Below are 23944 nucleotides of genomic sequence, written 5' to 3'. Positions count from 1 at the left end.
TATATTTATGTGTTATATTATATATATAACGTGTGTGTATTAGTACTCGTACTTAAGAAGTATCTGAGGCATATTCAATCAGGGTGATTGGCCCCTTTTAAATACCATTTTAATTTGTATAATCCAGCTGGTCACATTGAAGCAGTTGAATCACTAATGCCAAAGCCAGCACAGCCATCAATCAACAATTGCAGATCAATAGACTAATAAATCAGCATGTGCAGTGACCTGGGCTCCGGGGCTGCGGTACAACATAAGGTTGTCAAAGTCAAATTGTCAGGTATTTGTAGGTCCAATTACAGGATGTTGATTTTTTGAACTGTCTATCACTCTAATCGATCGATGATTTTTTTTTTTTAAATATAATCGATTCCATGTTAGTCAATTCAATATTTATTATTATTATTATTATTATTATTTTTATCGACCTCGAAACAAGCTCAACATGGTGATTATTTGGTGTAGATTTATTTCACACAATCATCAAATGGTCTCCGAGATTTCATGTTTTTTTTATTCTTATTCTTAATGACATTTCTAATTAATGATCTGGTCAATTACGCAATCGTTCGAAAGATATTCCAATCTTAGTGTAAAGACAGGGTTCAGGTGGGGCCTTTCCTTCAACGTATCACGGTCTCTGAACGTGTTCCATGCTCAACGTTGAGCTTGTTTTATAAAATTTATCTATTTAACAAAATAGATTTTGACATTAAATATATATATTTTTAAAGTTATACTAATTTTCTGATTATATTTATGAGGGCAAATTTTGGGAATTAGTCCTCCTAAAATAATGCGTCGTTATTTTTACCGGATCAAACAACACATTCCGGTTTGCAGAGCTTCGTCGCCCCTTCTCCGCGTCGCTTACGTTCTCCCAAACCTTGGTTGATTTAAAGCCCTCTCCGTCTCGTTTCCGGTGCGGCGAGAGCAAAGCTGTTCCCTTTCGCTTCGTGAGTTTGGTTAGATCTTGTCTTCTAGAGCAGAATCTTCGTTATAGTGCGGAGAACTGACAAGAATAAAAATTAAAATCTTGCGCCGCCCGCTAAGTCGAGGAATCGACCACCATGCCTGGTGAATTCCACCAGCCGACGCATCGCGAACTTCTCTGCAATGCCTTCGCCGGGGCCTCCGCTGGTTTGTCTCTTGTGATCTTTTTATCCCTTTTCTTTCTCCCCAATTTTAGGTTTAGTTTTGGTGCTTTTTGGTGTTAGTCCACCTTGCGATGGTGTATATTTTTCTTCTTTGAATTTGCAAATGGGTTCTTGCGTACCAAAGCAATTATATTTCCCTTCTTCCTCTTTGTTAATTTAGGGTTTGATTTCGGATTGTCTAGTTAGGGTTTTCAATTTAGGTTTTTTTTTTTTTTTTTTTGTGGTGGTTTTATTTTCGCTTCTTGATATTTTTGATTAAGAGGAAGAATGGTGGCAGGGATAGTTGCCGCTACGTTTGTTTGTCCGCTGGATGTTATCAAGACGAGGCTACAGGTGCATGGATTTGCCACGCTTGCAGATTCTTCCCGCCGGGGTACACGCTTCCGTTTTTCTGTTCCGATACGTCTATTATTCTTCCTTCTTTTTGAAAGTGATTGCCTTTCATGTCTAAATTTATTCCTTTTAACAGATGAAACTGAGTAGTTAGCAGTTGAATCGGTTTAACTTGTCCCTATATGAATGAGATCATCCTGTAAACATTCTATTGAGATTGAGGCCGTTTTGTTATCACTTACTAGGATAGGATACTGCCTATGTTATCTTTGTCACGTAGGAAGAATGTTTCGACTTTGCCTAAAGTCTCCATAGGTTGAATGATAGATCAACCATAGTAAGCCTAGAATACTCAACTTTCCTTAAAGCTACATGGAAACAAATCATCTTACCCTAGGAAAAGATAATCCGTTGCACGCCTAATATGCATTTGAGATAAACATCCTCAAATGAAGATAAAAACCAACAAAGAACCTGCAGAAGCATGAAGAAAACAAATTTAGGAGCTTCATCTTTCACCCCAATCCACAGTCAAAAACAAACGTTTTGTAATTGTAGCAAATAATACATAACAATCAAATAAAAAAATGTACAGAATCATGGATACATAGGTCTACTTATTTCTCAAGTCTCTCCTATTAAAACTAAATGGAGAAACACATTTAACTTCAAAAATCTGTGAATAAGCAGCCTGTCTATGCCTTCTGGAAAATGTCGCAAATCCCTTTTATTGAGATGGTTTGTGCAGAACCCATGTGAAGGATAGGCGCAACAAAGTGCTTTATATTATTTGGCAATATTTGGCATTGTAAACAAGCATGGATTAATTGTAATGAATTGGAAGACAGTTATATCATGGAATTGATGCAGGCTTTCGTATAAATTCTGAACAATTGTTTGTGAGTTATATGATAGAAGGGATGAGATCTATGTAGTCCTCAAATAGTTGGGACAAAGGCTTCTTGATAGGACTTCAACCCATGATATTAGTATATACAAGGAATATATATTCTGAGATCCAGTGTACTTTTCCCTAATAAGTTGTTTTGGCCTCTTTTAAGGATTCAAAACTTCGCTCAAATCAGTTTCTAAATCTCACAAGATTATGTTACTGCATGGATCTCCTGTATGCGCCTTCCATGCATTCGTAACAGTTTTCTATTTATCATGTTAGTTTCTGTTTTTTGAATTAGTTATATTGCAGCTCCATTTGATAATTTATCATCCAATTTCTTTTTTCTTAATCTGGATGATCATTGATCAATAGGAAACCAGCTATTCGTATTTGAATTACATTATCATTTGCTTTTTATTCAGCCAGTGCATTGCTCAAGACTCACATGATTGATTTTCTTTTGCTCAAATTAGGAAGCATTATCATCGCAAGCCTAGAACAGATAATTAAAAAGGAAGGAGTTAGAGGAATGTATCATGGACTCTCTCCTACAATCATCGCATTACTTCCAAATTGGGCAGTAAGTATCTAAGGTTCTTCACATTCCTTCTTCCTTCATCTATACCTACTGGGCCTGCATAAAAAAAGATCAATATTAGTTGCCTGGATTGGCATTGACCAAAAATACACATTATTGCTAGTGGATTGTGATACTGAATGATAATTCATTTACTCTTTCACTTGATTAATGATCCTTAGTTATTGTTATTCATGATATGCAAATTGCATTAAAGATGATACACCAAAGATGGTGGAACAACTTTACAAACTTTAAATAATGCTTCTCTTTCAAAACTACCAACAAACAGCATGCATTCATTTGCATCTGAAATCATTGCACAAACTTTTTTGTTTAGCAGATGGATCAAAAGCAACTGCAAATCTTTTGTTTAGTTTTGTTTCTCCTTTTCTTGCACGTGATCATGTGGTTTTGATGGGCACTAATACTTGTATGACTTAATAATGTGTTGAATGTTGGAAAATTGTGGGTTAGATTTCTTTTATACTAATAAACTAAAACATTCCATTGTTTCCATTAATGTTTTGCTTGATTTGAAGGTAGCAAAAATCACCAACGTAGAATATGAAGATTCTGGTGCATCATATTCCTATGCAAGTTTCTATACAAGTGAAATATGTGAAAATGTTTATGCAAAGCATGTATTTCGTTTTGGTTATTCATTAAAATTTTCTGTTTTGGTTTCCATTGACTTGTTATACTTTTTTAAGATCTGACATCCTCATAATCAATTTAACTTGATCTTCAGGTATATTTTACAGTTTATAATAAGCTCAAAGGCTTACTTCATTCACAAGGTTGGCATAGGAGTTCCTTCTCTAATTTCCTGCTTATGATTTTAGATATTTGTTACTATCCTATTGTTCCTTTATAGAGATACTTAAATTGGCAAAAACAGAAAAATCAGTGTGATGTCTGACTTCTCTAATTTCAGATGCAGCTGATGTTGACAAGCCACTTTCAGTTGGAGCAAACATTGTTGCTGCCTCTGGTGCAGGAGTTGCAACCACAGTCGTTACAAATCCACTGTGGGTTGTTAAGACCAGACTACAAGTATGTTTTGATATTAAGCACCATATCTCTGGTTTTTTGTACACTTTTGGCAAAAAGTTAAATTTTTTCATTGTTGTCAACATTTTCTATGTCCAACATTTACCAATCTTGGTTAAACTTCAGGAAGTAGTTTCTGATTATGATGTTTTTTTTATGTTTGATATTTTTCTGCCATTAGACCCAGAGGATGAGCTCTGGAGTAGTTCCTTACAGAGGAATAATCTCTGCACTTGGAAGAATTTCCCGAGAAGAAGGTATACGAGGGCTATACAGGTAAGAACCGTTATCTTATGTAACTAATTCATGTCTTTTCTTTGGGATTACAATTCACATGATTATGGGATCTTTCTTTCTCTGTTTTTTTTTTTGTTTGCAGTGGTCTGCTTCCAGCTTTAGCTGGTATTAGCCATGTAGCCATACAGTTTCCACTATATGAAAATATCAAGTCATACTTGGGAAATAGGGGTACATTCTATCTTCATCTATTCGTTTGTATTTTTTTCTTTTTCATTATATTGTTCTGATCTAAAGGAATATTGTTGTAAAATTGATCAATCCCAGGCAATACATCTGTGGATAAGCTCAGTGCTGGAAATGTGGCTATTGCCTCTTCACTATCTAAAGTTCTTGCCTCCACTATGACTTATCCTCACGAGGTACTTCTTTCATCATATTCCTGAAATGTATTAGATTCAAGCATTGACTTCATTGTACCGATGGCTTAAAGGAAAAGTTGAAACAAATACTTGATTACTAGAGGAAATTCTTGTTACCTTTCCTTTTGATCAGTAATATACTAATATCCCCAATATTTACAGTATCTGGAAGTAAGAGATTTTTTTCCTCATCTGGACTAATTGTTGACTAGTTAGTTGCACTAGCTTAGGTAGTAGATTAGCCTACAGTCTACCAACTTTCTGCCTTGTTAAAGTCCTAATAAAGCATGCCTTGATAAAGAAACAATTTTTTTTTTCATATAGTTGAAGCTGCTTGTGACAAATTGTGGCAAATAATGACTGAATTTTTGGGCTGCATCTTCCTGTATGTTAAAAGTTTATGTACATGTTCTATCCACAGGTTGTGCGATCCAAGCTCCAAGGACAAGGACATTCTAGGAACTCTCCAGCGCAATATGCTGGTGCTGTGGACTGCGTTAAGAAAATCTTCCAAAAGGAAGGCGTGTCTGGGTTTTACCGTGGTTATGGAACAAATTTGTTAAGAACCACTCCAGCTGCTGTCATCACGTTCACCAGCTATGAGATGATTCAAAGATTTATGCACCAATTCAAGTTTGTTTCATCTGACGAGAGACAACCAGATTTACTTCCAATTTCTAATAGTCATATGAAATCATAGACCCGTGGCAATAAGATTTTGAGAAAAGAAAGGCAGACAATTAACAAGCAACAAAGATGCTGTTGACAAAGAGCATGCCCAGCATTTAATTGATAATTCTTTTGCATTGGACCTGGAGCATTGATTCTAATATTCCGGGTCAATGATTGTCAATACAGTTGAAGTGCAATACCTAATAAAGATGCATGGCCTGAGTTAGCAATATGCAAGGGTTCAGCCCTTAAAAATAGCATTATTTTAAAGATTAAAAATTTAAGGTAAAAAGCAGCTAAATCTGTATATTTTGCTATCATCAGGAATGCTGTTAGTAACCTAGTTTATAGTTTGTAAACATATTCTTTGAACGAGTCGATTGCTCATGTTGGATCCTAATTGTTCTAAACATTATCATACACGTTTAGCTTTCCGTCTATGTAGTTGATGTAACTTGCTCTCATTGTTTATGTTTAAAATTCAGTTGCAACCTTTACAAACTTCGATTGTTCAATAACAATGTCTAAGAAATGTGGTTCAAGTGTTATGGAGAACTATGCAAACACACCCTGAACTTAATATGCATAGAAAGAGCGTAATATAACATCAATGAGAAATACTAACATTTAGAACACTAGATCTATATCACGTAATCGCCATCCATGCAAGTAACACTGTTTTTTTTGACCCACTCGAAGTTCTGGTAACGAATATCAATCTACGCAATTTACAGAAGCAATCTTAATTTACAAAACCTTATCATAACACATAATAAATAAAACAACACATTTGCCTTCAGTTCAGCTTGCCAATCTTTTATTAATCGACCAAGCAAGCTATCAGGGGGACTAATTGGGCCTAATAAAACATATTGCCCACCACCACTAATAACAACCAGATCTTTTTCCACTAGGTGGAGTCGGCTGTATGAATCCTTTTACGTCATCGAACTTTATCTTCTACTATATTATCATTTATATTTAAATAAATTTTATCTTATTTTATTATTGCTAACTAAGTCTTTTTTTGGTCTTCCTCCTCATTTGATATGCATATTTATCATAGTTTCACATTATTTAACTGGAGCATTTATTGGTTGTCTAAGTACATGTTTATACCACTTTAAACGTGTCTCTCGAAGTTTTTCCTTAATAGATGCAACTCCAACTTTTTCTCTAATTTTCTCATTTCTTATTTTGTCCATCATCCTCGTATGTCCACACATTCACCTTAACATCTTCATATATGCAACTCTCATCTTTTGCTCATGCGCTCGAGTCCTAGCTCAACATTCAGCTCCATATAACATAGCAGACCTAACTACGATTTTATATAACTTACCTTTAAGTTTAAGAGTTACTTTACGGTCACATAAAACACTCGACGCTCTCCTCTATTTCAACCATCCTGCTTGTATTCTATGTAAGACATCTCTCTCAATCCCTCTATCATTTTGCAAAAATGATCCTAAATATTTAAATCTCTCGGTTCCGGGCAACTTGTCCTCTCATATCTTAACAATTGTCTCATTACTTCTAATATTGTTAAACTTAAATTTCATATATTCTGTCTTTAATTTACTAAGCTTAAAATCTTTCCCTTCTAGTGTTTCCCGGCAAGATTCTAGTTTAGCATTTACTCCTTCACGTGTTTCATCTACCAAAATAATATCATCTGTAAACAACATGCACTACAGTATTGTGTCTTGAATGTGCGCAGTGAATTCGTCTATAATTAGTGTAAAAAGATAGGGACTTAGAGCTGATCCTTGATGTAACCCTATCTTTATTAAAAATGCTTCAGTTACTCCGCTTGAAGTCTTTACTCTAGTTGTTACATCGTCATATATATTCTTAATTAGTTTAATATATGTTATGCTAATACCTCTCTTTTTTAAAATTTTTCATATAATTTCTCTTGGGACACTATCATAAGTTTTTTCTAAGTCAATGAATACCATAAGTAGATTTTATTTTTGCTCCCGATATTTTTCAATTCATTGTCTAAGAAGATGTATAGCTTCTATTATCGACTTTCCAGGCATGAACCCAAATTGATTTTCGGTCACCGTGGTCTCCTTCCTTAATATTTTTTCTATTACTTTTTCCCAAAGTTTCATAGTATGACTCATTAGTTTAATACCCCTATAGTTTGCACAATTTTATACGTCTCCCTTTTTCTTATATAAGGGAAGTAAAGTACTTATCCTCCATTGATCAAATATTTTTTCGTTTTCAATATCATGTTAAATAATTTTATAAGTCATTCAATACCTTGTTTCCCTAGACACTTCCATACCTCTATTGGAATATCATCTGATCCAATGACTTTTCCATTGTATATCTTATTTAAAGTTTGTTTTACTTCTTGAGTTTGAATTCTACAATAAAAATTAAAATTTTTATGCTCATTTGACCTACTTAAATTACCTAAGTTAAGTTGGTCACCTAAACCTTCATTAAAATGTTGATGAAAATACCTCTTCCACCGGTCTTTTATTTCTCCATTGTTTACTAATACTCTATTACATTCATCTTTAATACATTTTATTTGGCTAAAATATCTTGTTTTCCTTTCTATCACTTTAATTATTCTATAAATATCTCTTTCCCCTTCTTTTGTATCTAATTTTTGATATAATCATTCAAAAGTTTCATTTTTTGCTTCACTCACTAATTTCTTAGCTTCTTTCTTGGCTATTATATATTTTTTTAAGTTTTCCTCATTCTTACAAATATATAATTTTTTATAAGCTATTCGTTTTTCCTTCACTTTCTCTTGTACTTTCTCATTCTATCACCAAGATTCCTTACTTAGTGGTACATGTCTCTTTGACTCACCGAGTACACTCTTAGCTACTATTTTCAACTTTGATACCATCTTATCCGATGTTGTATTAGAGTCATTATATATGTCACCTAATACTTGTACTTCTACCTTCTCCTTAAATATATTTTAGTTCCCATCTTTTAACTTCTACCATTTAATTCGAGGAATCGTATATATTTTCTTTCTATTGATACTATGTTTGAGGCGTATATACAACACTACTAACATATATTGGGTAGTTAAGTTTTCTCTAAGGATGACTTTACAATATTTACAAATCTTTCTATTCTTCTTCCTAACCATAAGAAAATTAATTTGTGATTTATTATTCCCACTTTGAATGTGACTAAGTATTCTTCTCTTTTATTAAAAAATATATTAGCTAATATAAGATCATATGTTATTGTAAAATCTAATATAATTTTTTCCTTTCTCATTTCTCATTCCAAACCCATAACTCTCATGTACCCTCTCATATTCCTCATTTTTCACTCCGACATGTCATTTAGATCACCTCCTATTAAAATCATTTTATTTGGTAGAATATTTTGTAATATTTTTTCTAAGCATCCCAAAATCTTGATTTGGTAAGTTTATCTAATCCTACTTGTGGCGCATACACGTTAATTATGTTCATAATTTCTTTTGCCACTATTATCTTAAGGCATAAATAGAGAACAAGAATACTAAAACCAAAAATAGCTACAAACAAGCAAAACGGGAATTAGTGTTCATTCAATTACTACCGTGCCAATCAATTCAGAAAAATATTGGAACTGATCAACAAAAAAAATATGCAGAGATCTTAGAACACTTGTTAAGAATGCTAAAAATAAAATAGCCGGAAAAAAAGGAAGATTATGTTTGGTACATGAGCATATTGCTACCAACAAAAAACAGAAAGTGAGATTGTTAACCTTTTTAACCACATCTTAGTACTTTCTTGCAGTTTTAATGAAATAAAACAGTAATTTTTCTGATGCAAACACAATAAAAGAGAATAAAAAAGTAGTAAGTCCATAAAAGATGCCAATATATAGGAAATAACTTCTAAAAATAATAGAATGACAAAAGAAATGCACATTTAATTAGTCGCAGAACATACATGTCTTCCAAATTTTGCCAGCTCTGAAACCTTGGCTCTTTGTTTTCCTGGATAGCCAGCAAATATTGGCATATTGCCCAACATAATTAAACTGATGTACTACCCTAAGTATGTTGTCAAGCGCTCGTTCCTTTGCTTTGTTTCTTTGCTTTGTTTCAGTAGAAAAATAAGGAAGGGAAATAACAAGGATTTCATAGTCTTCAAATCGAGCAATCTTCGCTCTTGATGAATTGGGCACCAAGCTAATGGTTTTTCTCCAGTGTTGCATCTGCGCATCTATCAGTAATTAAACCCAAAGTGTACCTAGTTATGATAAGCCTCTCTGACCAAATACTGTACATACACCTGCAAAATATTTGAGCTTCCATGATTTCTGCACTCTCAAGTTAAATTTGGATGAACTTAAGCTAGTAATTACACTTTGAGGATTGCTTAGATCCCGCAATGGGTCACAACTTCACATGCAGGGTTCTAGAGAAGGCTGCACAGCATTCCTCGATACAAATTTTCTTGCACGATGCAGATCTTGGCATGAGCCACTGTTGTCTCTCAACCCTGTCTGACATCCCCACACCGAGTATCTGATCCATAAGTAAAACCATCTTAAGATCACAAAGCAAATGACATTTTGGAATTGAATTAATTGATCATGTTTTTTTTTGGAATCAATATGAACTAAATTAATTAACCATACAGTGCGATGGGAGTGAGCATCGATGACCAACAATGGTTAGATTTGCAATACATCATATATGAATTAAAGGATGCATATACAACAGGATCTAACTTCTATCGGTCTCTAAAGCACAATGCAAAACCAAAACAATAGCTAATGAATGACTGACCTGAATCCGTTGCAAAAGAGTATTGCTTTTTTACTTGACGTCGGAGTTCCTTCTAGTGTGGAATGGTCTTCTACAGGAGTGGGCGGCGACAATCCTTAGTTATCTCTCAATGAAAAAGAGAAGAGGCTCTAGAATATGCCCTAATTCATGAGCATCTTCCTTTATATACCAAGCCTATCCTATAGGGATTATCTATCTTAAAGCACATCACTCATTAATAGTCCATCAATATTAATAAACTGGATTATTGGATCTACACATTGAATCTACAGCCATTTAATCTAAACCCTTTTTACATGCATTGAAACATTATATCACTTAATTGAGTTTAGTTACTTTAATGACAATTAGGTGTGTGTGTTAATCAAGTATAAGCCCACCTTATGGAGATTAAGCCCACCCATGTGGACTTTATCCTAACTCAACATGCCAAACTTTATGGATTATATACCCCTTTAAATAATCTCGTCCATTAAATCAATTAATAAATGATTAAAGAAGTCATAACTACTACAATTGTAACATAACCTAATAGTAATCACAATACTAATATCATTAACGACATAGATTAAATGCGGATGTGTAGTATAAGAATGACACAAAATATGATCTATAAGTGTCATTCTCAATAAATCCTATTTATGACCCAAACCGGGTTCAAATCATATTTATCAAAACTTTATGCTAAACTGTAGTGGTAAATCATGATTCAACTTTATGACTCTAAATGGAGTCCACATTATATTTATAACAACCAAATACAATATACATATGTCAAAAGAAAGTCAAAATCATGTACATATATAGAAAAATTGTAGTATATATAATGAGCTAAAATATGTGTTCATGAACATAGAGCATCACACAAAATATAGATTCCTATATAATGAGTACTTTATTAAAAGGAAGAACCCTATGTTCAGCACATGCTGATGAAACACCTTGGATGGTAAACCCTTGGTGAGTGGATCCACTAACATGAAATTTGTCCTTATATGCTCTATCATTATTTGACCATTCTGAACTCTTTCTTTAACCGCTAAAACATTTGTCAATGTGTTTAGACTTTGATGAACTATGGTTGTTCCTGGAATACAATTCTGCAGTTTTTTTATCACAGTTGATCCTCAATGGCCAGTCAATGGCCTCAATGATCTGTAACCCTATGATAAGGTTCTACATCCATATCCCATGGTTGGAAGCTTCATCGTAAACTATAAACTCTATCTCTATAGTGGAAGTGGCTATTAGTGTCCGTTTGATGATTTTCCATGATATAACTCCTACTAACATGAAGACATAACCTGAGGTGAACTTCTTTCTATCCAAGCATATAGTAAAATTGGAGTCTGAATATCCAATGATCTCCAGATGACTTGATTTCTGATATATGAGCATGTAATCCGTCGTTCTTTACAAATGCAGCATAACCTTCTTTACGACTTTCTAATGCTCCGGTCCAGGGTTACTCAAATATCTGCCCAACATCTCCACAATGTACGCAAGATCCAAATGCATACATACCTGAGCATACATCAAACTCCCTACTGCTGATTCATAGGAGAATTACTGCATTTCCTTGATCTCAAGTTCATGACATAGACATTATTGCTAGCTAAGTCTATCATCTTTTGCCACCGGAGTATCACCAAAAGCACAATTTTACATTCCATACTGAATGAGCATCTTTTCTATATATGCTTTTCATGATAGTCTAAGTGTGTACCTTGAATGATCATGAATAATCTGTATGCCTAAGACAAAAGATGCTTCACCAAGATCCTTCATTTCAAATTCATCAGATAGAAATGACTTAGTTTCTAGTAGCAGACTCATATCATTGCCCGCAAGCAATATATCATCCATGTAAAGAACAAGTATAATAAACATGCTCCCACTGAACTTGATATATAGACATTGATCAACTAGATTCTCCTTAAAACCATATGAAAAAATCACTTGATTAAACTTCCGGTACCATTGACTAGATGTATGCTTTAAACTATAAGTATACTTCCTTAATTTACATACTAGGTGCTTAGAATCATCTGACTTAAAATTCTCCGGTTGCACCATGTATATAGTTTCTTTAATGTTTCCATTGAGAAGCGCATCCTTAATGTCCATTTGGTGTAGCTCTAAGTCATAATGAGCTATAAGTGCCATGATTACCTTAAGGGAGTCTTTCATTGAAACCAGCTAAAAGGTATTTTGGTAATCAATGTCCTCCTTTTGAATGAATCCCTTGGTGACTAGGTGTACTTATAATTTTTGACATTGCCATGTGAATCTCGTTTGATTTTAAATATCTATTTACAACTAACGAGTTTCACACCTTCAGGTAATCCTACGAGTTCCTAAATGCCATTGTTCACCTAAACTTTATCTCTTCCTTCATGGCATTAATCCATTTTTTCGGATGAGGGCATTGTTTGACTTCTTAGAATGATGTGAGATCATCTTCTAACCCAATGTCAAATTCATGTTCTTGGAGATATACATAATCACGGGACATCATGGATCTCCTCTCTCTAATGGATCTTCTTGTTGTCACTTGATCTTGAGGTGGTTGAAAGTTATTCTCAACCATAGGAAGGAATACCTCTATTTGTGATGATATACCTTCCAAATGAATTGGAGGTGACATGGGAATATCATGTCCAACTACTCCTTTCGATTGTGCAGCTTCAACTATGTGTGGAATGGTAACCATTTCACTATTAACTGAATCAATAGTTATCATATTAAGATCACTAATGTTCTCCTCAAATGATATTTTCCTAGTTTTATCACTCCCACTATCCTCAATGAATTTTATATTATCTGTTTCGAAAAAGGATCTACTTAAGGGGTTATGGAACTTGAAATTTCTTGAGTTTTTAGAGTATCATACAAAATGACAACTAATGGCTCTTGAGTCCAATTTCTTTTAGTTAGGCCTATAAGGCCTAGCCTCAGCTGGATAATCCCAGACATGTAGATGCTTTAAACTAGACGGACTACTTGTCCACAACTTGTATGAGATTTTTATTACTACCTTACTAGGAACTCTGTTGAGTAGATAAACTACAGTCTTGAGTGTTTCACTCTACAAGGACTTCGGTAGAGAAGAAAATGTAATCATACTTCTCACCATGTCCTTAAGATAAGTTTCATTACTCTGCTATACCATTCTACTGAGGTGTCCCAAGCATGGTATATTACGCCATGATACCACACTCAGGAAGGTAATCCGCAAATAGCCCAAGACGTTGTTCACCTGATCCGTCAGATCTAGCATAGTATTCACCACCATGAACTAATTTTACAGCATTATCTTCTTACCAAGTTGATTTTCAACTTCAGCTTTGAAGGTTTTGAACATGTCCAGGGATTGTGACTTCTCATGAATAAGGTATAAGTATCCGTATCGGGAACAATCATCTATAAAGCTTATAAAGTATGCTTGACTATTCTAAGAAACCTTAGGGAATGTTCTACATATATCTGTATGTATAAGTTCTAAGACTCTATTACTCCGCCTTTAACTCGTATTACTTTTGTTAATTGTTTTCCCCTTGATACACTTAATGCAAATTCTAAAAATATGATATATTAAGGGGATCTAGAATTCCTAGTGACATTAATCTTTCTAGGCATTGTTTAGAGATATGCCCTAAACGCTTATGCCATAATATGGATGAATTCTCATTTATCATACCACGTTTCACACCTATACTATGCATCACAAGATTATTTGTATGAGTTTCAGTATCCAATTTATATAGTTTGTCAATCAAGGAACCAGTACCACACAAGATAGAATTTTGAAAAATACTAAACTTTTCATTTCTAAATCAACAAGTGTATCCGAATTTGTCCAAACATGAAATAGAAATTAAGTTCCGTTTAAAAGATGACACTACAAATATATTTTTCAAATTCAAAAGTGTATTGTTCCCCAAACAAACTCTAAAGACATCTATTGTCTCTACTTTTGTCTTCTTGCCCATTCCCGTATAGATGAATCTTTCGACATTAATTGACATTCGACTCATGAGGCAACTCTGCATAGTTACACTTACGTGAGTAGTTACACTAATATCTATCCACCAAATGTTATTAGGTACAGTAGCTTGGTTGACTTATGAACTAGCAAAGTTGAGAAGTATATCTTTCGTGGCATACTAGTTAGCATATCTAGGGCAACCCTTCTTCAGATGACCTTTCTTTTTATAAAAGAAATAAGTTAGGCCCGAATGTTGTTGCTTTTGCACCTTATGCCCTGAAGCTCCAGTCACTACAAGTTCTTTACCCTTACTCTTACCATTACTCTTCTTCTTTTTCTTGTTTGAATACTATGATGAGGATGCATAATGAGCACTTTGAGATGTGTCACCTCTTAATCTCTCTTTTTCCTGTACATACTGAGCTATAAGCTCATTTAGTGTCCATTTTTCCTTTTGAGTATTTTAATTAATCTTAAAAGGAGTGAACTATGTAGGCAGAAAGATTAAGATAAGATTCACAAGGACACTTTCAAACATGTTTAACTTTAGTGTCTTAAGCCATGTAACCAAGTTGGACATCTCCATGATGTACTCCCTAATATCACCCTTCCCTGTGTATCGCATAGACACTAACTTCGTGAGAAGTGTAGTAGTCTTGACCTTTTCGTTTGAGGTAAATCGGTTCGCTAATTCCTTAAGGAACGTCTTAGCATCCTCCTTTTCAGTTATTGAACCTCTAAGTAATTCTGAAATTTACATTCTCATGATCATTAGACTCATGCAATTAGATTGCTCTCACTTGTTAAAGTTCACCTTTTGATCTACAGTGGAATCATCAGTCAAAGGTGCAGGACGATCATGTCTAAATGCAAAGTCTAGATCCATGTAGCCTAATAAAACTGTATATTATGATCTTTCCATTGTCTAAAGTTTGTGTCATAAGCACGGAGATGTTGTTCAAATTAGCAGATATTGAGAGTACTATATAAACAAAAATAAAGAACATAACTCAATTTAATAAACAAGGCATGTATCTTTATAGTCGTGCAATAACAAAATGCAAAAAATAAAATATGCAACTATATGAACATTAATAGAGATTCCTAGTGCAACATTACATTAAGTCTTTAGACTAAATTGTAACTTGCTATTGGTACTCTCTAAATAACTCATGATCACCTTCATCTGCCATACAACTTATCTTCCTTTGGGGTCGACACATTATGCGTATGATACTTTATTCATGAGCTTCCTTAGTTAACTTATGTTTTCTAGCATTATTCACAATGCTTCTAACTGGCCATATAGTGTCCCTTTCTTTAGGCCGACACACCATGTGCATGATCAAGAAGTTTAGCTTAATTTGTGAGCTTCTTTAAACATATATCTGACATAAGAATGATTTTCCTTTGGATCAATCACTTTTAGCATGGACATACATCCCTCTACACTAATACTTCTAGCCACCCCAATAGTTCTCGCTTTGGCGATAGTATAGGTTTGACTAAGTAGTAAGATCGAATAAAAATCCAGGAAGAAATTACTAAAAACTTAGCTAAATTTAATTATCAATCTATTGGTATTAGATATCAATCGATTGTTGACACCTTTATCAATCGATCATGAATGGATGTGAATAGATTTAGACACGTACCAATCAATTGATCAATCAATTAAACACACATGAATTGATCCACTGATCGATCTAGAAGTCTTTTGTTCGCTCGTTTATCCACCCCAATTGATCAACTGATTGATTGACTAATGCCAATCGATTAGTCAATTGTGTTGGTGTGGGAAGCATCCGACGATCGAACCTTAGTTTTAATAATGACAAAGGGATTCAAAGTTAAGTTTAGTTGTTATCTAATGTGTATGACCGAGTGTTTCAGGAAAGTCCTAGCTGCGGTTAGGCAAGGTGAAAACCCTAGGGGGTGGTAACCCTAGGTGGAGAAAACTCCTAGCTGCGGGGCGGTAACCCTAGGTCATAGGGGGTGGTAACCCTATGCGGGAAGTTTTGGCGGGTCAACGCTTCGGGCAAAAATCCTAGGGGGTGCTAACCCTAGGTTAAAATCCTGGTGTCACGAACTGGGTAGAAGTCTGGATGGGTTGAGGACCGGACATCCAGCATGAAGACCAGAATCATCGGACGCTGAGCAAAAGTCCAATCGATCTAGAGGATCGTACTGGCAACAGGTAAATCTCCTGAGAGGAGTAGGTGAGGACGCATTCCCCGTAGAGGGAACAGTAGGCGTCGGGTCGACCTAGGGTTTCCGGTCGGAAACCCGAAGTCAGACCCGGACAGTCCGGTGACTGTCAAATTTATTTATATATATTATCTTTGGTGTTCTAACTTTGTTTTGCAGGAAACTAATCTTTTTGTGCAGGGTTAGGACTGACCAGGATTGGTTGACCGAACCTTGGGATCGGTCGACCGAACCCACAAGCCAGCAAATCAGATCTCCAGAGGTTGGACCGGGTTTGACCAAGGGATCGATCGACCGGACCTTGTGATCGGTCGACCGAACCTGGGATAAGTGTCGACTGGATCAGGCCGAGGTGAGCGGGTCAGAGGAGACTGATCGGTCGACCGGATATTGCGATCGGTCGACCGAACCCAGGGGATAGAGCTTGACCAGATTGAAGCGGAGCGACGGATCATCGGATCAGATGCAGTGGAGATCATCTGATCGGTCGACCGAACGTGAGGATCGGTCGACCGATCCGCTTCGGGTCAAAGCTGATCCCAAGACTTGGGGATCTGGATCAGCGTCTGTAGAGCTATAAAAGGGAGCCTTGGGGTGCAACTTCGGAAATCAATCACAGAAGCGAACTTTCTACTTCCTGCTGCTACCAAGTCGATCCTAAAGTGCTGTAATATCATCCCGACGACCCGGAGCTCAGTTCTTCCATCTTTCCATTGTCGTCAGTATATTTTATTGTTATTAATTATTGTACTTCAAATTGTAATCATTTAACGAGCCTATAGTTGTTGCCCACCGAAAGCGATCAAGGATCACGGGCCTTCGAGTAGGAGTCGAGCTAGGCTCCGAACGAAGTAATTATACTGTGTCTTCTGTGTGTTTGCATTTACTTTTCGCTGCGTTTCTACTCTTAGTTTTAAATCGTTAAAATAGCCACAGACGCTATTCACCCCCCCTCTAGCGCTTTCGATCCAACAATTGGTATCAGAGCGGGGTAGCGTTGATCTGATGCAACCACCAATCACGCATCTTTTTCGTGGTTATTTTCAATTTTTTGGAGTCGATCGGAATTAGTATAGTTACTATTTTCCGATCTGTTTCTCGTTTGAATCGATTTTTGCTCGAAGCTGGTGCAACACCACTTGAGTACATCTTATTTCCTTATTCCCGCACTACTAATCCAAGACCAAGTCTTGGAATAGATTTTTGTGTTTTTGTCATGCAAGGTATCAATGGCCCAACAAGAGGGTTATAGCACTGTCCGTCCCCCTCTCTTCACCGGAGAGGACTTTGGTTACTGGAAGGGCAGAATGGAGAACTTCCTGAAGATCCAGTTCGAGACGTGGATGATCGTCAAGACTGGTTTGGATCTGCCAACAGATAAAGATGGCAATCCTACACCCTGCGAGGACTGGGAACCTGCATTAAGCAAGAAGGTGGAGGCAAATGCCAGAGCAACTTGTACCCTCCAGTGCGGACTAACAAAGGAGGAGCTAAACCGCGTCGGTCCATTCTCGAGCGCCAAGGAGCTATGGGAGAAGTTGATCGAGCTTCACGAAGGGACCTCCGATACCAAAGTAAGTAAGCGAGATTTATTATTCAATAAATTGTATAACTTAGAAATGCAGGAAAATGAGATAGCAAGCCATCTTCACGCACACATTCAGGACCTCCTAAACGACCTTCACGCAATCAGCCAAAGAATAGAAAACCGCGACATAATAAGGTACGCACTTAGCGCTTTTCCAAGGAACACCTTGTGGGCATCCATGGTTGATGCTTACAAGGTTTCTAAGGACCTCTCTTCAATCAAATTAGACGAACTTTTTTCAGAATTAGAATTGCATGAACAGACTAATGCATGCACGGTCGAGAAAGGTGTTGCTTTGGTTGCAGGTACCAGCAGAACGCGTGAACCAATGTCGAGGCGCAAAACTAAGCCCAAGTCCAAAGATGAATCAGATGCAGAGGACAATGACGAAGGTGTTTCAGAACTAATAAAGCTCATACGGAAGATATGCAAGTCGAAAAAGGTGAATCAAACAAATACGAAGGACAAGTCTGAAGTCACCTGTTACGGCTGTAACCAAAAGGGGCACTACAAGCCAGATTGTCCAAACAAGAAGAAAAGAAGGAAGGTATTACAGGCAACCTGGTCTGAGTCATCAAATGAATCCGAGTCCGATGAAGAAGAACCAATAAGCTTCCTCGCGTTGCCAGCACAAGTAAATATTGACGAAACTGAGTCCGAATTCGAGTCTGAAACCGAGAGCGAGTCAGAAATTGAGTCCGAGCGAAGGCACGGATCCGTATCCTTTTCCGAAGGACCGAACCCCACTGTAAGTGCCCTACTTGCCGAAACTCAATTTGATTTGCAAAAATTAATTCCTTACTTGCTTAAGAAATTGGCTAAATCCAATGTTCGTGTCAAGTCACTCCAAAAGGAGGTAACAACCCTTAAGGAAGTGACAGACTTGAGTCCTTTAAATGAGCCTATTCAAATTGGAAGTTCAACTCAAGTCCAACAACTTGAGGAAGAAAATTCCAATTTGAAAACTCAAATTAAAGAACTCAAGGACATATTGGAACGATTCCCTATGGGTTCCAAGAATTTGGATCTGATTCTTGGAAAACAACGAGCCGTTTACAACAAATCCGGACTTGGATTTAAAACCAAGAACAAATATAAATCATATCTATCTTTAGTAAATAGAAATAATAAAACCATAGTTCAAGCATGGGTCCCCAAGTCAAATTTGGTTAATCAAGTTGGACTTGGACTATATTGGGTCCCCAAGGATCAAATCCATTACCTTGATAAACCCTATCGAGGCTATGATCCAGGGGGAGCCAGTAGAAAGACCATCTTTACCAAGAGATAGATTGATGCTTGTTTATTTATTCTTATTGACATTATGCATGTTTAGATTTAGGATAGCTTAAGGACCTAGGAATAATTTACACTTGTTAGTTAATCTAGGGGTTTCAAAAAGAAAATTAAATATATATTTTCTTTGAACGGTTCTGTCTAGGAAGGGGTGGATGATCCCATACCCAAGAAAGCCTAGAGCCTCGCCCTGACCTGGAAACCAATCATTGAAATATATATTTAATTGACTAATTAAAAAACCTAATTTTAACTCAAATGTAAATTAATCCTTATAAATAACCTAAATTACAGATAACCATCTCACAAAATAATATAAGATTACTTGATTGATAATTTAGAATCGGGTGAGATGGATCTAGGTCAAACTCAGTCTTAAATAAATTCAATTTAATCAAATGAATTAATTATTTAAAAAATCTTTTAAATCAATTTCAAAATCTTTGAAATTTCTTTTAAAAAATCATTTTAAAAATCCTTTGAAAAATTATCATTTGAAAAATTATTTTAAAAATAATTTTAAAAATCCTTTGAAAAATTATCATTTGAAAAATTATTTTTTTTTAAAAAAATTATTTTAAAATCCTTTGAAAAATTATCATTTGAAAAAAATTTTAAAAATCATTTTAAAATCCTTTGAAAAATTATAATTTGAAAAATTATTTTAAAAATCATTTTAAAAATCCTTTGAAAAATTATCATTTGAAAAATTATTTTAAAAAAATTATTTTAAATCCTTTGAAAAATTATCATTTGAAAAATTATTTTAAAAATCATTTTAAAAATCCTTTGAAAAATTATCCTTTGAAAAATTATTTTAAAAATTATTTTAAAAATTATTTTAAAAATTATTTTAAAAATTATTTTAAAAATCCTTTGAAAATTAATTTCAAAATCATTTGAAAAATACTTTGAAAATTAATTTCAAAACTTATTTTAAAAATCTTTCAAAAATTAATTTCAAAATCCTTTGAAAAGTAATTTCAAAATCCTTTGGAGATTAATCTCAAAATCATTTGAAAAATCCTTTGAAAATTAATTTTAAAACTTACTTAAAAAATCCTTTGAAAAACTGTTTGAAAAACTTCTTTAAAAAAAATATTTGAAAAATTATTTTGGAAACTTATTTCAAAATCCTTTGAAAAATAAATTTCAAAATGCTTTTAAAAATCTTTTAAAGTGATTTGGAAAATCCTTAAAAAGCATTGAAAAAATACTTTGAAAATTATTTAAAATTATTTCTCAAACTTAGAATTTAGAAGAAGTTTTGTTAGACTTTAATGTTTACAGGAAAATTAATTTGAAAAGCTAAATGTTTACTTCAGTACTCATTTTTTTTCCCTCTTTATTTTGATATATGACAAAGGGGGAGAGTATAAGGAAATTCAAAGGAAACTAAAATACAAAAATTCAAAACTAAAAGAAATCTGTTTAAGGGGGAGCTTCAATGTGCTTAGGCGTTATTTATGTTTGTACTCATTTATATTTACCTTTATTACAATTTTTCACTTAACTTTGAATTTTGATTGTCATAATCAAAAATAGGGAGATTGTTGGTGCGGGAAGCATCCGACGATCGAACCTTAGTTTTGATAATGGCAAAGGGATTCAAAGTTAAGTTTAGTTGTTATCTAATGTGTAAGACCGAGTGTTTCAGGAAAGTCATAGCTGCGGTTAAGCAAGGTGAAAACCCTAGGGGGTGGTAACCCTAGGTCCTAAGGGGTGGTAACCCCAGGTGGAGAAAAGTCCTAGCTGCGGTTAGGCAAAGGGAAAACCCTAGGGGGCGGTAATCCTAGGTCATAGGGGGTGATAACCCTATGTGGGAAGTCTTGGCGGGTCGACGCTTCGGGCAAAAATCCTAGGGGGTGGTAACCCTAGGTTAAAATCCTGGTGTTGCGAACTGGGTAGAAGTCTGGATGGGTCGAGGTCCAGACATCCAGCATGAAGACCGGAAGCATCGGACGCTGAGCAAAAGTCCAGTCGATCTGGAGGATCGTACTGGCAATAGGTAAATCTCCTGAGAGGAGTAGGTGAGGACGCGCTCCCCGTAGAAGGAACAGTAAACGTCGGGTCGACCTAGGGTTTCTGGTCGGAAACCCGAAGTCAGACCCGGACAGTCCGGTGACTGTCAAATTTATTTCTATATATTATCTTTGGTGTTCTAACTCTGTTTTGCAGGAAACTAATCTTTTTGTGTAGGGTTAGGACTGACCAGGATCGGTCGACCGAACCTTGAGATCGGTCGACCGAACCCATAAGTCAGCAGATCAGATCTCCAGAGGTTGGACCGGGTTCGACCAAGGGATCGGTCCACCGGACCTCGTGATCGGTCGGCCGAACCTGGGATAAGTGTCGACTGGATCAGGCCGAGGTGAGCGGGTCAGAGGAGATTGATCGGTCGACCGGATATTGCGATTGGTCGACCGAACCCAGGGGATAGAGCTTGACCAGATCGAAGTGGAGCGACGGATCATCAAATCAGATGCAGTGGAGATCATTTGATCGGTCGACCGAACGTGAGGATCGGTCGACCGATCCGCTTCGGGTCAAAGCTGATCCCAAGACTTGGGGATCTGGATCAGCGTCTGCAGAGCTATAAAAGGGAGCCTTGGGGTGCAACTTCGGAAATCAATCACAGAAGCGAACTTTTTACTTCCTGCTGCTACCAAGTTGATCCCAAAGTACTGCAATATCATCTCGACGACCCAGAGCTCAGTTCTTCCATCTTTCCATTGTCGTCAGTATATTTTATTGTTATTAATTATTGTACTTCAAATTGTAATCATTTAACGAGCCTATAGTTGTTGCCCACCGAAAGCGATCAAGGATCGCGGGCCTTCGAGTAGGAGTCGAGCTAGGCTCTGAACGAAGTAATTCTACTGTGTCTTCTGTGTGTTTGCATTTACTTTTCGCTGCATTTCTACTCTTAGTTTTAAATCGTTAAAATAGCCATAAACACTATTCACCCCCCCCTAGCGCTTTCGATCCAACAAATTGATTAAGAAACCTTCTGTGGATAACCCAAGGAACTCGATTGGTCAATCAATGAACCCCAATCGATTAGCCGATCAATTCAGAAGCTTTATGTTTATTCTTCACGAACTTCAATCGATTAGTTATCCCAATCGATCAGTCGATTGATCCAGAAGTTCTTTATTGAATTCCTTGCAACCTTCAATCGATTGGTGACCCTAATCGATTGGTGACTCCAATCGATAAGCTGATTGATCCAGAGCCTTTCTGTTGGTTTCTTGTCGTGATCGAGCAATCTGAATCAATTAATTCCTCCTGCTGATCAATTGGTAAATACCAATTGATCAGCTGATCGATTCTGGACCTTTTGTTCAAGAATTTAAGCATCCCAATTTATTGAGCATTATGCCAATCGATTGGCGAACACTAATCAATTGACCGATCGATTCGAGAAGCTTCTGATCGTGAATCCGCGACTCCCAATCGATTGATATCAGAAAATGCCTATTTCTTAAAGCAATTTTTTGCCCTAAAATTGCGCCACCAATCTCATTCTTCGCAGAGAATGCAAAAAACTTTATTTATAGGTTAAATCCTAATCTATCCATGCTACATTCAACGCATATACATCAATTTCGCTCATTCATATGGAATCAAATGCAAAAAGTGATGTATTTATACCACAATGTTGAAAAATAATCCTTATGCCTTAAAATTGATAATAAGTCAATCTTAAGCTCTAATACCAATTGTTAGATTTGTAATACATCATATATGAACTAAAGGATACATCTATAACATGATCTAGCTTCTATCAGTCTTTAAAGCACAATACAAAACTAAAATAGTAACTCATGAATATATGACCTAAATCTATCGCAAAAGAGTATTGCTTCTTACTTGACGCCAGAGTTCTTATTAGTGTGGAATAATCTTCTACAGGAGTGGGCGACGACAATTCTTAGTTTTCTCTCAATCAGAAAGAGAAGAGATTGGAGAGACTCTAGAACATACCCTAATTCATGAGCATTTTCCTTTATATGACAAGCCCTTCCTATAGGGACTATCCATCTTAAAGTTCATCCCTCATTAACAATCCATTAATATTAATGAATTGGGTTATTGGACCTACACATTGAATCCACATCCATTTAATCTAAACTCTCTTTACATGTATTAAAGTATTAGATCACTTAATTGAGTTTAGTTAATTTAATGATAATTAGATATGTGCTAATCAAGTGTAATCCCATCTTATAGAGATTAAGTCTATCCAATTGGATTTAGTTTACCTATATGGAGTTAATCCTACAATAGCTTTAACAAGTAGTGCTGGATGTTGTAGAATTTTTGCATCTGAGAATTTTTGGCAGAAAGCTCCAACTTTTCCAATCTCCCACTACAACAAAAAGTTAAAAGATAACACCCCAAAGACAACAGTTTTAAGAGAAACTGTTGCAAATTTACTCAAAGACAATGGTTTTTGACAAAACCGTTGTCTTTGAACTCCCCATTAAATATAAAAGACAACGATTTTATGAAAACTGTTGTCATTGAGCGACTCCTTTTTAAATTAACAATACTTTTTACAATGGTTTCTAAAACCATTGTCTTTAAGCGCGTTTTTAGGAGCTACAACAATAGTTTTGATAAAATCATTGTATTTGACTTTGGTCATTTTCCCTCGTAGGTTTGCTTTCCCTCTCTCCGAATGTATTTTCGATGCCGTGTTTTCCCCTTCGTGTTCCCAAACCCTAGCCATTTT

General features: G+C 35.7%; 1 protein-coding gene across 1 annotated transcript; it reads left to right on the top strand.

The window, feature by feature from the left end:
- Nucleotides 1-800: 800 nt before the first annotated feature.
- LOC122029870 (nicotinamide adenine dinucleotide transporter 1, chloroplastic-like) lies at nt 801-5746 on the top strand. The gene is made up of 9 exons (XM_042589013.1): nt 801-1140; nt 1435-1530; nt 2859-2965; nt 3714-3762; nt 3900-4018; nt 4197-4291; nt 4395-4483; nt 4580-4674; nt 5096-5746. Exons 1-9 carry the CDS (start codon nt 1071-1073, stop codon nt 5372-5374), a joined length of 999 nt encoding a protein of 332 aa, XP_042444947.1. The 5' UTR covers nt 801-1070; the 3' UTR covers nt 5375-5746.
- Nucleotides 5747-23944: the final 18198 nt, after the last annotated feature.

This window comes from Zingiber officinale, chromosome 10B (genome assembly GCF_018446385.1).
Source record: "Zingiber officinale cultivar Zhangliang chromosome 10B, Zo_v1.1, whole genome shotgun sequence".
In the NCBI taxonomy this organism is placed as follows: Eukaryota; Viridiplantae; Streptophyta; class Magnoliopsida; order Zingiberales; family Zingiberaceae; genus Zingiber; species Zingiber officinale.
The sequence above is the reverse complement of the archived record's forward strand: the minus strand, read 5'-3'. Positions and strand labels throughout refer to the sequence as shown.

What these genes read in the sequence shown, in the direction of transcription:
- LOC122029870 (XM_042589013.1), top strand. Translation starts at nt 1,071, where the DNA reads ATGCCTGGTGAATTCCACCAGCCGACGCATCGCGAACTTCTCTGCAAT. An exon ending in TGCAGATTCTTCCCGCCGGG is followed by an intron (nt 1,531 to 2,858) that starts GTACACGCTTCC and finishes TGCTCAAATTAG; the next exon opens with GAAGCATTATCATCGCAAGC. An exon ending in GGTATACGAGGGCTATACAG is followed by an intron (nt 4,292 to 4,394) that starts GTAAGAACCGTT and finishes TTTTGTTTGCAG; the next exon opens with TGGTCTGCTTCCAGCTTTAG.